The 16,751-nt window shown below is 40.6% G+C and overlaps 1 protein-coding gene across 1 annotated transcript in view; it reads left to right on the top strand.

Annotated features, from left to right (window-relative positions):
- Positions 1-16,751, top strand: part of myo18b (myosin XVIIIB) — a 62,160-nt gene that overhangs the window by 35,501 nt on the left and 9,908 nt on the right. Inside the window, exons 38-40 of the mRNA XM_080304516.1 lie at positions 9,510-9,643; positions 9,737-9,778; positions 16,056-16,208. Of these exons, the coding sequence (XP_080160642.1) occupies positions 9,510-9,643; positions 9,737-9,778; positions 16,056-16,208 (329 nt within the window). The remainder of the gene's footprint in view (positions 1-9,509; positions 9,644-9,736; positions 9,779-16,055; positions 16,209-16,751) is intronic.

Here is a 16,751-nt window from a genome sequence, read left to right as displayed (position 1 = left end):
CATGGGAATCCCCGGCAGCCTATGTCTATTGCAGCATAACTAAGAGAGGATTCAGGGTCACCTGGTCCAGCCCTAACTACATGCTTTAGCAAAAAGGAAAGTTTTAAGCCTAATCTTGAAAGTAGAGATAGTGTCTGTCTCCCGAATCCAAACTGGAAGCTGGTTCCACAGAAGAGGGGCCTGAAAACTGAAGGTTCTCCCTCCCATTCTACTTTTAAATACTCTAGGAACAACAAGTAGGCCTGCAGAGCGAGAGCGAAGTGCTCTAATAGGGTGATATGGTACTACAAGGTCATTAAGATAAGATGGGGCCTGATTATTTAAGACCTTGTATGTGAGGAGCAGGATTTTGAATTCAATTCTGGATTTAACAGGAAGCCAATGAAGGGAAGCCAAAACAGGAGAAATATGCTCTCTCTTTCTAGTCCCTGTCAGGACTCTTGCTGCAGCATTTTGGATTAGCTGAAGGCTTTTCAGCGAGTTTTTAGGACATCCTGATAATAATGAATTACAGTAGTCCAGCCTGGAAGTAATAAATGCATGAACTAGTTTTTCAGCGTCACTCTGAGACAGGATATTTCTAACTTTAGAGATGTTGCGCAAATGGAAGAACGCAGTCTTACATATTTGTTTAATATGTGTGTTGAAGGACATGTCCTGGTCACAAATGACTCCAAGGTTCCTCACAGAGTTACTGGAGGCAGTGTTGCCAACTTAGCGACTTTGTCGCTATATTTAGCGAGTTTTCAGACCCCTTAGCGATTTGGATGGATGGATGGATGGATGGATGGATGGGAAAAAAGTCGCTAAAACACGTATCGCTTTTACTCTCAACAAGCAGCGGGTGCTGTAACGCAGTCAGTTCTTCTTTTACTCTTTTTCTCTTATGCTGTTTTGTGGATCACAAGGTTTAAAACTACTTATAAACACACACACACAAAGTAACTCCACCAGAGTGCCGGTCCAAGCCCGGGTAAAGGAGCAGGGTTGGAATTATGACATTAAAAAAAAACAATAATTGCTAAAAGAAATTTAATTTGTAGTTCTAAATAAACTCTAAATGCATTTAGGACGTTTTTTACTCACTTTATGTCTCTTCCACGATGTTATTTCTCTCTCCAACAACATAGGTTACAATTAGATTAGCATGACCAATTATGCAAATTAGGCGATGACGTCATTTAGCGACTTCTAGGACAGCCAATAGCGATTTTCCTTACTGAGGAGTTGGCAACACTGACTGGAGGCCAAGGCAATGCCATCCAGAGTAAGAATCTGGGCCGAGTACAATAACCTCAGTTTTATCTGAATTAAGAAGCAGAAAGTTAGTGGCCATCCAGGTCTTTATGTCTTTAAGACATTCCTGCACTTTAACTAATTGGTGTGTGTTATCTGGCTTCATGGACAGATAGAGCTGGGTGTCATCTGCATAGCAGTGAAAATTTATTCTATGTCTTCTAATGATGCTGCCTAAGGGAAGCATGTATAATGTAAACAGAATTGGTCCTAGCACTGAACCCTGTGGAACTCCATAATTAACCTCAGTGTGTGAAGAGGACTCTCCATTTACATGCACAAATTGGAGTCTATTAGATAGATATGATACAAACCACTGCAGTGCAGTACCTGTAATACCTACAGCATGTTCTAATCGCTCTAATAGAATATTATGGTCAACAGTATCGAATGCTGCACTAAGGTCTAGCAGGACAAGCACAGAGATGAGTCCACTGTCAGAGGCCATAAGAAGATCATTTGTAACCTTCACTAAAGCTGTTTCTGTGCTGTGATGAGCTCTGAAACCTGACTGAAACTCTTCAAATAAACCATTCCTCTGCAGATGATCTGTTAGCTGTTTGACAACTACTCTTTCAAGGATTTTTGATATGAAAGGAAGGTTGGAGATTGGCCTATAATTAGCTGAGACTGCTGGGTCTAGAGATGGCTTTTTGAGTAAAGGTTTAACTACAGCCAGCTTGAAGGCCTGTGGTACATAGCCGATCATTAGAGATAGGTTGATCATATTTAAGATCGAAGAATTAATTAATGGCAGGACTTCTTTGAGCAGTTTTGTAGGAATGGGGTCTAAAAGACACGTTGATGGTTTGGAGGAAGTAATTATTGAAGTTAACTCAGAAAGATCAATTAGAGAAAAAGAGTCTAACTTAACATCGATGGTACTAAGAGTAGCTGTAGATAGTATTACATCTGTGGGATGATTATTGGTAATTTTTTCTCTAATGATAAAAATTTTATTTGTGAAGAAGTTCATGAAGTCATTACTAGTTAACGTTAGAGGGATGGTTGGCTCAAAAGAGCTCTGACTTTTTGTCAGCCTGGCTACAGTGCTGAAGAGAAACCTGGGGTTGTTCTTATTTTCTTCAATCAGTGATGAATAGTAAGATGTTCTGGCTTTGTGGAGGGCTTTCTTATAAAGCAACAAACTATTTCTCCAGGCTAAATGATGATCCTCTAAATTTGTGACACGCCATTTCCTCTCCAGCTTACGAGTCATCTGCTTTAGGCTACGTGTTTGAGAATTATACCATGGAGTCAGGTACTTCTGATTAGAGACCTTAGTTTTCACAGGAGCTACAGTATCCAGAGTCGTACGCAGTGAGGAGGTGAAATTATTAACAAGATAATCGACCTCTGTTGGAGTAGCGTTCAGATAGCTGCTCTGCTCTATGTTGGTACAGGGCATTGAAGATGATAACAGTGGGTGGATTATATTCTTAAACTTAGTTACAGTGCTTTCAGAAAGACATCTACTGTGATAAAGTCTACTCTCCACTGCTGTGTAATCAATTACTGTAAATGTAAATGTTATCAGGAAATGATCAGACAGGAGAGGGTTTTCAGGAAACACTGTTAAATGTTCAGTTTCTATGCCATATGTTAAAACAAGATCTAGAGAGTGATTAAAGTGGTGGGTGGGTTCTTTTGCATTTTGAGAGAAGCCAATTGAGTCTAATAACAGATTAAATGCCATATTGAGGCTGTCATTTTTAGCATCTACATGGATGTTAAAATCACCCACAATAATTATTTTATCTGAGCTGAGCACTAAATTAGATATAAAGTCTGAGAAATCAGACAAACTCTGTGTAAGGCCCAGGTGGACGATAGATGATAACAAGTAAGACTGGCTTCTGAGTTTTACAGCTGGGGTGGACGAGGCTAAGCATCAGGCTTTCAAATGAATTAAAAGTCTGTCTTGGTCTTTCGTTAATTAATAGGCTGGTGTGAAAAATTGCTGCCACACCGCCCCCTCGGCCTGTACTTCGAGATTTCTGGTAGTTAGAATGACTCGGGGGTGTTGATTCATTTAAACTAACATAATCATCCTGCTGCAACCAGGTTTCTGTAAGGCAGAGTAAATTGATTTGTTGATCAATTATTAAGTCATGTACTAACAGAGACTTGGAGGAGAGAGACCTAATATTTAATAATCCACATTTCACTGTTTTACTCTTTGGTTCACATGTGGATACTGTATTGTTCTTTCTTTGTGATTTTTGTTGCTGGTTTTTAGTTTGTTTTTTGTCTTTTTGGAAGCTGACACAGTCTCTATGGAGATGGGTTTTTGGGGGGGTAGCAGGAGGAGAGAAGCTGCAGAGAGGCGTGTAAGACTGCAACTCTGCTTCCTGGTCCCAACTCTGGATAGTCATATTTTGGGGGGTTTAATAAATTTGTCCATATTTCGAGAAATGAGAGCCGCTCCATCCAAAGTGGGATGGATGCCGTCTCTCCTAACAAGACCAGGTTTCCTCCAGAAGGTTTGCCAATTATCTATGAAGCCCACATCGTTTCTGGGACACCACTCAGACAGCCAGCAATTTAAGGAGAACATGCGGCTAAACATGTCACTCCTGGTCTGATTCTATGTATCGTATTCTTTCAGATTGTGTTAATGTGAACTCTGTTTCATTAAAACAAAGGAAGATAAAAGAATAGCTAATAAAAGCATATTTCCATAGATTTCTCTGGTATCCCTGCTGCTTGCAGATAGATCACGACTACATGGACAGCACGTAGGCTGCTAAATATAAACCTCAACAGGAGTTTCACAACACAGGCTGTGACACATGATTTTAAAGTCCTGGCAGGAAACACTTCCTCCAGGCTACAACATTGACATACAGTGTCATTACTACAGAGTGCAATCATAGCAGCACGGTTTGGACAGCACTGGGATTTCGGCACAATGCTGTGGAATAAAAGTGTGAGCAAACACCACAACCACAAAAAAAACAGCGTGTTGCTTTATAAGAAAGCCCTCCGTAAAGCCAGAACCTCTTACTTTTCATCACTGATTGAAGAAATGAGAACAACTTTAGGTTTCTCTTTAGCACTGTAGCCAGGCTGACAAAAAGTCAAAGCTCTGTTGAGCCAACTATTTCTTGAACCTTAACTAGTAATGACCTTGCGAAATAAAATTTTAGCCATTAGAGAAAAAATCACTCATAATTATCTCACAGATTTAATATTAACATTATCTACAGAATCTGATTCTGATTCTGATTCTGAGCTACTTTCAGTACCATGGATATTCATTTAGTCTTTTTCCTCCAAACCATCGACATGTCTTTTTGGACCCATTCCTACAAGACTGCTCAAAAAAGTCCTACTATTAATTAATGCTTGAATCTTGAAAATGATCAACCTATCTCTAATTATAGGCCAATCTCCAACCTTCCTTTCATATCAAAAATCCTTGAAAGAGTAGTTGTCACACAGCTAACAGATCATCTGCAGAGGAATGGTTTATTTGAAGAGTTTCAGTCAGGTTTCAGAGCTCATCACAGCACAGAAACCGCTTTAGTGAAGGTTACAAATGATCTTCTTATGGCCTCTGACAGTGGACTCATCTCTGTGCTTGTCCTGCTAGACCTCAGTGCAGCGTTCGATACTGTTGACCATAATATCCTATTAGAGCGATTAGAACATGCTGTAGGTATTACAGGTACTGCACTGCAGTGGTTTGTATCATATCTATCTAATAGACTCCAATTTGTTCATGTAAATGGAGAGTCCTCTTCACACACTGAGGTTAATTATGGAGTTCCACAGGGTTCAGTGCTAGGACCAATTCTATTTACACTATACATGCTTCCCTTAGGCAGCATCATTAGAAGACATAGCATAATTTTTTATTGCTATGCAAATGACACAACTTTATCTATCCATGAAGCCAGATAAAACACACCAATTAGTTAAACTGCAGGAATGTCTTAAAGACATAAAGACCTTGATAGCCTCTAACCTTCTGCTTCTTAATTCAGGGGTCACGATACAGGCAGATCCAGAAAACCTAATCACAGAGACGAGGGTTACTCCAAAGCAAGGCTGGAAAACAACAGAATTCTACAGAGCCGGGCAATACTAACTGGAGTTACTCAATATGCATTTATTGCTTCTACTTTAGACTACAGTAATTTGTTATTATCAGGATGTCCTAAAAACTCCCTGAAAGGCCTTCAGTTAATACAAAATGCTCCAGCAAGAGTACTGACAGGGACTAGAAAGAGAGAGCATATTTCTTCTATGTTGACTTTCCTTCATTGGCACTATGTTAAATTCAGTATTGAAGTCAAAATCCTGCTTGTCACATACAAGGTCTTAAATAATTAGGCCCCATCCTATCTCTGCTACACTCTGACCATGAAACCATAGCCACTGTGCACCAGTCACACTGTTCTTTACTTTAAATCCATCACAGTACAGTAAACTAACCTGTTTATGCTGCACTAAACTCCAGAGTATTCTTATGCAGCCTTTACATAGCAGTTAGTCTACCTCATTTTGTTTTGCAGCATATTTCACAATATGAAAGAACATAATGTCACATGTACAAATGTACACTCCATCTCTGAGCGAAGTTAGCTCTGAAGCTTTAGCTAGCAACACACTCTTTGACAAACTGCACACAGTTTGTGTGTTTGCTGATGTTTGTTGAACAGATAGAAACAATTTATTTAAACAAACATGCCACTTAAAAAAAAGTCACTCCCTTTATGCTCTCTTCTCTTCAGTAGGGCGAGCTAGTTGCCAAGGTACCGCAACCGCAACTTATGGAAACTTGCAGTCATTCCAGTGTTGTGTCAGTAAATAAACAAAAAAACAAAACAAAAACAAAACACTGTCCCACTTTTAACCCCTTTGGCACATGTAATCTCTTTTTATGCATCATCCTGGTGATTAATAAACAAACAGGAATCCCTTTCCTGTGTTACTGTTTGAGCTTACATGGGTTTGATGTCTCGTCACAGTGACGAAATAATAATTCAACCCAAATGCATTTAACCAGAAGTAATGAGCCTGTTTTGAAAATGTAAGAAGTAGAAAGTACAGATATTTGTTTAAAAATGTAGGGAGTAAAAGTAAAAAGTATACAAAAAATAACTACTCAAGGAAAGTAAAGATTCCTAAAAATTGTACTTAAGTACAGTAACAAGGTATTTGTACTTTGTTACTGTCCACATCTAGATACAGAGGTGGGAAGAAAAACTGAACAGAAAAAGGGGCCAAAGCAAACAAACAAAAATATATTTTAGGTTATGGACACATCAAATTAATTAAATCAATGTAATCAGAGTTTGTTGATTACATTGAACTTTGTTCTCAGGCTTTTGGGCTCTGTGGGCTTGAAATAATGTAACAACTTGGAATTCGATTTGCATTTTCTTGATTCAGAGTTCTTAGACAGCTTAGATAGGATCAGACCCTCAAACCACTGAAGAAAATAACAAAGCAAGCAACAGAATTAGTCTGTTCAAAAGGCTGAATGATTATCACGTCAAAGGCTGGTGATTTCTCAATAGCCTTTTCACTGTCTGTATGAAAGGGGGACATTATCATGTGTAGTGAATAGGAGCATGAGGACCCAAATGCAGACACACAGATGTGGATTGTGGTAAACAAAAGGAAAAATGTTTAATTAGGCTGATGAGCAAAATACATTATGGTGAAAAGTAAAGTACCTGAGGAAATTAGAAACACTAATATAGTATATAAAACTTGAACTTATAAAGCGAACAGTCAGTCATTCCAGTTCAGTTTGTACAGTAGACATACAAGGCAAATAAGAGTAACAATATACAGTACAATGAAATAAGAAGGATAAATAAATAAAGGATAGAAAAGAAAAAAAGGGGGGGAATGTGACAGACTTCATAACAACTTTGTACTTGAAAGTTGTGACAGCTCATTCGTTAAACATTTCTGAATGAATTTCAATCAATGATAAACCTTTTTTATTGGAAGTTAATTTAAGAGAGTTTAAGTAATATTCAATTTCAATCAAAAACAAATTAAATGATGGGGTCGAGTTTTGAAATTTACATTTATGTATATGGAATTTCCCTAATAAGATGGAGCGGCCGAAGAGTGAACTGTCAAAAGTACTGAATATGATGTCACTTATTTATGTGCGAATGTTTAATAATTAAAGTCAGTCATATATCCACAAACACAACAAGCTGAAAGTCAGTGATATATGTGTGTGTGTGTGTGTGTGTGTGTGTGTGTATATATATATATATATATACATATATATCATAATAATCTGACAATACTATAATATTGGCCATATTATATTTACATTACCACAGTGAGATGACTTTAGTCTCATGAACAACATTAACTAATTCTTATTTACTAACTAATCTTAAATGACTGTTCAGCACAGAAATGAAGCCCAACAATCATGTTTTACAGTCCTCTGGTCTCAGCCTCAGATACTCAACTAATCAAAGTGATGTCATGACAAAAATGAATGACCAACAAAACATTTTTCTCCTTCATTTCTGTCAAACAAAGCTGTATGTAACGTGTCTCGCAGTTAGTATCATCAGCGCGACGAAGCGTATACCGTCCCATTTCACAAGCCTCTCACTTCCGCACTTCTCGTACTTATAGTACGCACCGTACGTAGTACGCGTAGTGTGCGTACTTCAAGCGTGCAGACCCTGAATTGGGACACAGCTCAGGACTGAGACATACGAGCTGAATGTAGACAAAAAGGTAAACAAACATGGAGACAAGACTGACTGGCACTGGAGACCCAGACAGCAAGACACAGAAACAACACTAGGACATGAACGAAATCAAACAGTAACCAAGAACCAAAAATATAGATAATAAAACTCAGAGGCACTAGGAAGTACTAAACTCAAACTTAAACATAAATATCTCTTAAATCTAACAGAGACTCAAAATGCTGGGTCATAGACTCAGGACCATGACAGATATAGCCTCCAGGTCTGAAAACTGAAGCCTTCGCAGAAACAAACTCCATAGCAGCTCCACAAAGTCCAGCTGGAAAAACAAAATTGGAGAAAATGATGGCAAAATTGGAGAACTTGGTAGCGACAGTGAACAAAGTATTAAAATTGGAGCTGATGTCTCCATCTCTAAATGCGTGCAAGGCGGACTTAATAAGCAACCCATTCATTGCAAATGAGATGGACTCAGCCAATGCCTCAAACAGAGAGAAAGGAACTAGGAAGACATTAGTTTTTAGTAATGGCACTGGAAATTTCACAATTTCATCCTCAGTCACCCATAGGAGAACTCTTGCCACTCAGCGACTCCGAGGAGCAATGACAAGCAAATGGACCCTCAACTCAGAATATGACGTATGTCACGGCGGAGTCGGTGTCACAGATGACTGAAAAAACTAAAAATGTTAAAGAACTAATAAAAGCTTTACATGGGGGGGGGGGGGGGGGGAAGGGAGGAGCTTTCCTATTTCTACTCTAGTGTGAATGCACAATTGAGTTAGATGAAGATCTGAGCAGCCGAGCAGACTTTAAAGCTGCTACTTACAGTTACACATTCAGTCATGTTCTTGTTCTCACTAACTGCACATTTCTTTGTGACCTCTGAGCTGAGCCAAGAAAATGAGAAGGAGCTCCAGGACTTAAGTTATTCGCACAAAGCAACACATTCACACACACACAGACAGACACAAGAATGCCCTTAAACAACCTACCAACCAGCAATGGAGACTTAGACACAGCCCCATATAAATGGATTTAATCATACACACAACAGCATGCACACAGGCACACACACATGTGCATGTACACAGACAGACACACACTTCTCCATTACCATACCCAACGTCATCTCTCCCTCATTCGGCTTCCTCTCTCTGACTGTGATTAATCCTCATTGTCTCTTCAAGGTTATGGGGGTGCACACATACACACACTCGTACATGCTTATGTGTTTCTATGACAGTTGTGGCTCAAAACCAACAAAGGCAAAAGCCTGAAAGCTTTTGGTTGTGTGTAGGTGCATACATATGTGACAGGATATGAGAGACAGAGTCAGTAAGAAAATGATGGAACGATTTAAGAAATCACTTTTTTTCTCTGGATGTCAGCTTGCATATGTAATAGTTTGCTAATAAATACTGCTGATGTGTGCTGGGGCACAGCAAACAGGTCTGTTAGAAGATGACCATCTTATTCATCCCTGCATCTTCCTCTTTTTCTGTACAGGAAATGAAGGTTGAAGAGCTCAGCACTGTCAGACAGGCATTACAGGCGGACCTGGAGACGTCCATCCGGCGCATCGTTGATCTTCAGGCTGCCCTAGAGGAAGTAGAATCGAGTGATGACAGCGACACTGAAAGGTAATTTGCCCTCACTGAGGTAGCTCCTCTCAGGTTCAGTGATGATATTTGTATGTCTGAACTCAACTTTCACCAATCTGCCCTTCAATCCAGTGTTCACACTGCTGTGGAGTCCTTTACTCAAAAGAAAGACCTGTAAGAAACTCTTGGCTGTGTGTGTGGCTGTGTATATGTGTATGACCTAAAAATATCCGAGCTTGAAGTGTTCTTATTATGCATATTGTTGTGATAATAAATAACAGGATAAAAAAGACATAGACTTCAACTAGCTTTGGCCTTGATTTCCATCATATCCATGCATATTACCAAAGTCAATGCACAATTAAGTCAGCTACACCTTAACCCAAATGATGAAAGTCATTACATAGATGTGTAAATTGGATATTAATTTACTAACGACCATCAGGTCACCAAGGTTAGGGTTGAGTTTTGTTTTAGCTGTTTGTGTGTGTGTGTGTGTGTGTGTGTGTGTGTGTGTGTGTGTGTGTGTGTGTCCATCCATTTTCTGCTGCTTATCTGGATGGTGGGGGGAAGCAGTCTAAGCAGAGAAGCCCAGACTTCCCTCACCCCAGCTACCTTCTCCTGCTCATCTATGGGGACACCAAGAAGTTCCCAAGCCAGCTATGAGATATAATCTCTCTCGTGCAAATTCTGGTTTCCCCCAGGGGCCCACTACCGGACATGCTCAGAATAACTCACCTATGAGGCGTCTATCTTAGTCAGATGCCCAAAATACCTCATCTTACTCCTTTTGATATGAAGGAGCAGCGGCTCTACTCCGAGTCCCTCTCGTATGACCAAGCTCCTCACCCTCTCTCTAAGGGACAGTCCAGCCACTCTTCGAAGGCTACTTGTGTCTGTGACTTCATTCTTTCGCTCACTGCCCAAAGGTCATGACTATAGGTGAGCGTAGGGATGTTAATTAACTCTTTAATTGACAACTTTGCTTTTATGCTCAGCTCTCTCTTCACCCCAACAGATTGGTGCATTTGCATCACTGCGGACTACTCTGCTTCCACAATAGAAGGCACAACTATGGTATTGAGGAGATCCTCCTCACTTTGTGTGTACTTTTCACTGCCTGAATATAGCCTCAGTTGAGGTAAGCAGTGTTCCACCAAAGCTGTAGACGGTGTGTGTGGAATTCCCTTCCTACTCGTGGTGACTCCTTTAGCCTGAAACCTCTCTTCATCTGTGGTGTCCACCATCTGGTTCTGGCATTACCACCAGAATCAGTTGTCAGCTCAGCACCTCTCTTCACCCAAGTGCCCAAGACAGATGGCTGCAGATCTGATGTTACAATTATAAAATCAATCATCAACCTGCAACCTCAGATGCCTTATGTGCTTATAAACACCTTTATGCTCTAACATGATGTTTGTCATTGACAAACTGTGGTTAGTACAGAAGTACAATAACAAAACACAAGTCCCCCAGGGGAACCTTCATTTTATGCGATTTCTTTGTTGTGTCTTGTATATATGCTTCTATGACAACGAATTTTCCCTCTGAGATTACTAAAGTAGGCTAATGATTGCTGTATTTCATAGTCAGTATACATAGCCAGTCTTGTTAATGATCTGGCTGAGGGGGTTGCGATGGGGACAGAGCATCTCCTTGGTGAACCCCTCACTTGATTATGACTTGTGCATTTGGCTTGAAGTTTGCCTCTTGTGTTTTCCTTCACCTCCATTGGATTCCTAAACGAGGCTCTTAGGGTCCTGTTAATATCATACAACATTCCCGAATCCTTGTGCAAGGCATTGAGTCATAGGCTCTGATAGAGGACTCGAGCTCAAGGACCTGTCCCCTAGTTTACAAAAGCTGTGTATTAGCTGTGTATTGAAAGAGACGTGAAAGTAAAGCATGTAAGGAAAAGACAGAGTTTGAACAATTGTACAACTCTCTTAGGCAGCTTTCACTACTTTGTTTAAGATATCTTGAGGAATAGTTTTCCAGACATCTTGAAGGATATTTAAAGTGGTTGTTTGGATTTTGGCTTCCTTTTGTCCATTCTCTGTTGAGATAATCCTACGTTGCTTTAATAATGTTGAGATCTGTGTTCTGGGAAGGCCAATCCATGACTGGAAAATGGACTTCCACCTCTCCCAGTCGGTTAAGCTGCACTCAGTTCCGATGGAAGGCTTGGACCGAGAGGCAGCTCAGCATCTGCTGGCTCTAAAATGATTTGAACTCTGGCGCTGTACATCACATGTACCCGGCCGATTCGGCCAACGGACCAACTGTTCATTTCTTTGCATCCCGGGATCTCGGGCAGGCCCCTGTCCAAGTCCCGGTTGTCCCACTGTGAGGTACAGGCAATCCAGCAGACTTGTGCCTCAGTAGAAGCTCCTCTCCCCTCAGGTGTGCGGGCCCACTCAACCAGTGAGGGTGGAGGGGTGCCTCCCTCTCTGCCATTTGTGCGGCAGTGACATGGTCCCCAACTGCCACCTTTATGTGGTTTTCCCGCTTGAACATGGCAGCCAGCCCCTCTTTCGCGGAGCAGGTTCTGGGTGCCCATCAGCAGTAGCCATCATTCTGGGGGGGGGAAGCATTTAAACTGCATTTCAATTCAAGACAGAGAAACAAAAATATTATCCCTGGCCAAAACTGGGAAGACTTAAAAATAAAGTGCTATTTTAAGTACTTTAAGTACATTTTCAGAATGGTATTGTCTTTAAATAAAAATAATAAAAAGTCTACATAAAGTGCAGTTTTTCTTGTTAGAAAAATAAGGCAGAAAGATAAAAGGTCATTTGACCAGCTTCACCTTTAAACTCTGAGTAACCTTAGCCAAAATTATTTTGTACATTAGGCTAAAACAATGTGATCATGGAACATTTTAGTGCAAAAAATAACAAACCCATTGGACTCACAATACCTCCATGCTTATTTATTGTCCATCTCTTTCAGCCAGTTACTTAGCCTGTTCACATTTTCAGAGCTCAAGGCAGCTCTCTTTTTTTGTTACTATGTGACCTGCAAGTGATAACAGTCTGTCACATGGGACAGAAGTGGCAGGACTAGTTTAATACTTGCGGGCCAGGACAGACAGTTGTGGGTGGGTGCCTGCTCGGCTGGACCACAACTGCAGTTTGCTCGCTGATGGTGGGTTCTGCTCTGTACAAACTCAGGGCCCCTGTTACACCGGGATTCCTCATCTGAATCAGAATCTGAAGCCAATGAAGACAAGAGGAGGCTCTTTGTCTTTACTGGCACCTTTGTGGTGGCATCTTTACACTGTTCCTGCAACAGGGCCTCAAGGCTGGTCCAAACCTCTTCTCGCTCGCCCCTCGCAAGACACTTTAAATTCTTAAAGCGTGGGTCAAGCACAGTAGCTGTCTTGAGCCACTGGTGGTTGAGTGTAGCTACACGTTGGGATAGGTCCTTTGTGAAGGCAGTCACCATGTAGTTTGAGTCATCATCAGAGACCTCCATGGTGTGATGCAGGTGGCAGAAAGAAGTTAAAACAATTGAATATGAGACATATGTCTCATCTCCAAGAAGCTGAGTCACAAACCTGTAGTAGACAGTTCAAGAAAGTATTTTTTAATCTACACAATAACTGTCAACTATAGAGCTTTTTGAAGAAACAGTAACAATAAGTTAAAAAATAGTTTTATTTACCTGCATGGCTCAAGGATAGTCACCAGCTTTTGGAGTTTTACCAGCTCTGATGGAGTTAAAATGACTAGCTTGTGCTTTTGTTTGTCTAAAGCAGCAAAAACAGCCTCTTGATTCTTTAGTAGATGAAAAAACATATCCAGCATTTAATTCCACCCTGTGGAAACATGTTGTATGAGTGGTTCTTTCTGTTGCCCAAGTCTTGTTTCCTCCTGGTGTAATTCCTCTGTATCAGCAGGGCTGTCTTTAAAGTGACCCACTATCTTGCAACATTTTGCTAATGCATCACTAAAACCACTATCAGCAGGGCTAACAGTGAGGGTTGTTTGCAATATGTGAGCAACACAAAGCATGTGATGGAATGGGAGGTGCTGCAGCCACCATGGTTCGTGCACTGTCTGTCCCAATTGTGGTTACCTTTTGTTGAATTCCCCATTCTTTTGCAAAAGAGAGAAACTACTCAGCGCAGTTTTTGGAATAGTTTCTGATGTTTGTCTTCTGCACAGTCAGGGCAAAAGCCTGTAGATTCCATGTCCCATCAGTGACATCAAGAATATGTGCAGTGACTCCGAGATAATTAGAATTACTAACAGAATCCAATCCAATATAGTTTTATTTATATAGCACATTTTAAAACCCGAAGGCACACCAAAGTGCTTCACAGTAATATGGAGAAACAACATAAGTCAATAACAGAGTACAGATCGGGCACTAGCACAGGCAGAATGGAGGCACTAATAGACCGGAAGAGTTAAGTAGAATAGGTATCAAACCTCAATACAGGAGGAAGGTCAGATCGTGAATACAAAATATCTACTAAGAAGATAAAAACAGCAGTAAAATTAATAATAAAATAATACATTTAATAAAAAGTTTAAAAAGGGTATTAACTGGTCAGAAAAGCCAGGTTAAATAAGTATGCTTTCAATCTTGATTTAAAGGATTGGATAGAGTCTGTGGCACGAATAGAAGCAGGAAGGCTATTCCAAAGGTTGGGTGCAGCTGAAGCAAAGGCACAATCGCCTCTGGTCTTCAGTCTAAACTTAGGTTGGGCCGACACCTTTTGTTGGTACTCGAACTGGGACTGCTAGTGCTAACAGCTCCCACAGTTTCCGTGCTCGCTGCAACATGTTTTGCATTTAGATGGTAAGGTTGAGGTGCTTTGGTGGTATGCAAACTCCTTTTTGCACAGTTTGCACAAAATCACACTTTTATGAAGGGTTGGGTAGTCTTTTGAAATTAAATTTGCCTCCGATCAGTCCTAGCAACACGCTTTCTTCAGATTCTTCTATTTTTGTAGGCCGCTCGGAGAAGCATTCTGACAAATTTCCCACGTGTGGGACTAATAAAGGTTATCTTATCTTATCAAACTATCACTGGTTTCACGCCTGCACAGCTTGCTTTACATGTAATCTGTGGGGCGTGGCCCGGCTAGCCGGAGTGTCTTCAAGAAGTATCCATACTTCTATGTATCATACCCCATACATATGGAATATGTAATGGAGTGGAGAGATAGTCTCTCACTCAGAGAACCAAGGTTACAATGTAACCGTACGTTACATTTGGTGAGTATATTATTGTTATTGATACTTATAATAGTCAAAAGTATTTAGTTATCCTTCAAGGTGATTGAGATATGAAAGTGTCATGTTGGGCTCATTGGCAGGCAACGGTAGGACTGAAACACAGGACTCCAAAACGGACTTTTTTTTATTTAGCTGAGAAAGCGAACTAAAAATCAAAGTACAAAGAAACACAAAAAGAAACAAAAGATAAACTAGTACTAAGAAACTGGCAACTCACTGGAAACTCACAACTAGACATAACTAGGGAACATGGAAAACACACGAGAAAAACACAGCCAAGGTGGAGAACACCAGAATAAACAAGGCAAAACTGAAGACTTAAATACACACACACAGGATAACCACGGGATGGGAAACGGGTGAGAAGACAGCTGGGACTAATCAGACAGAGAGGAATCAAAACTGAATACACTGAACACAGGACAACGGACTATCAAACTAAAACAGGAAGCAAGAGACACATACTAAGATGTGGCCTGACTGAAGACAAGGAACACAGGAGGAGCAAGACGGCGCGTGAGACACGACAGGGGAACAAATTAATAAACACGGAGACAGAACTTAACATGCACGAGAGACATGACAGACTATCCAAGGAACAAGGGCACAGGGGAAGCAAAAACAGAACCATGAATAATACTAAATAAAAAAATATAAATAAAAACAAGAAAAAAAAAACACTGGGTCACTGACCCAAGACCATGACAAATACCACACAGGAAAGGATCACAACAATACGAACCAAAACCAGGGAGTTAACTTGAGAATATTGCTGAATGTCCAAAACATAAACTTTGGGTCTCTGACTCAAGGCCATGACAGAAGGGTTTTGTACATGACTACTAACATCCAAAATCCACAGGACACTAACTTAACTGATGGCATGCCTTAGAGCATGTTTTTACCATAGACCAATAAGTATTTTTCATTTCCTTTTGTAAGCATGTAAGCAAAAAACAGTCCTGTGATAAAGTGCGCCATGAAAGTTTGCAGTGTGCCAATCTTATGAGTCATTACTTGCTGCTCCACCCCTGCTGTAATGCTATCTTGGCTTACAGTGGAATCATCAGCTGTTTATGGAGCTGCAGTCGCATATTTCCTTTTTTATTGTGCTTGCATGTTTATAGCAGCTGAAAAGGTAAAGATCTAATTTCATTCAATTTGGCTGTAGCAGATTTCTGAGGTTTGCTTTGGTCCTGCAGTGACTCTGTGTCCAGTGTCGGCTCTGTTGGGGGAGAAGGCATTCACACATGGTCAGGAGTGTCTAGAGGAGGCTCCCGCGGTGGAAGCTCACTTCACAGCAGCCAGGGGGGCCGTCAGTCTGTTGCTGACACCATCAGCACCTACAGCTTACAGTAAGTCTGCTAACACAAGGTACTTCAAGCTGCAATGATAACTCACTTAGCTTGATTTTGATGAGCTAACTAGCTATGATAAGTGTTTCAAGTACTGTGTGACACTACTATTAACTACTGTCTTGATGCATGCTCCATCATTCAAGTAAGTAAATCCCAAAAAGTTGAAGTCACTTGGATGAATGAGGAAATGTTTCTCCCACTGAAGAGTGCTGGTGGTTGTCTGGAGCCTATCCCAGCTGTCTTAAGGCGAGAGGCAGGGTACACCCTGGACATAGACAACCATTCGCACTCTCATTCACACCTATGAGCAATTTAGGGTTTCCAATTAACCTATCCCCACTAACTGCACGTCTTATGAAGTAACATTTCAATCAAATATATTGTTTCTTACAGTTTTGGTCAATTACAAAAAGTACCTTTGAAATCTCCTGATTTGTGCTCTACCACAGAAAATATTTGAATTCTTCAGAATCACAAAGATGATGTGTGGACATTCAGCTTAATGCTTTCATGTTGTGCTCAGAGTTTTTCAAAAAGCAA

Source organism: Astatotilapia calliptera, chromosome 7 (assembly GCF_964374335.1).
Source record: "Astatotilapia calliptera chromosome 7, fAstCal68.1, whole genome shotgun sequence".
Classification (NCBI taxonomy): domain Eukaryota; kingdom Metazoa; phylum Chordata; class Actinopteri; order Cichliformes; family Cichlidae; genus Astatotilapia; species Astatotilapia calliptera.
Note: the sequence above shows the minus strand (reverse complement) of the source record. Positions and strands in the feature narration are given on the sequence as shown.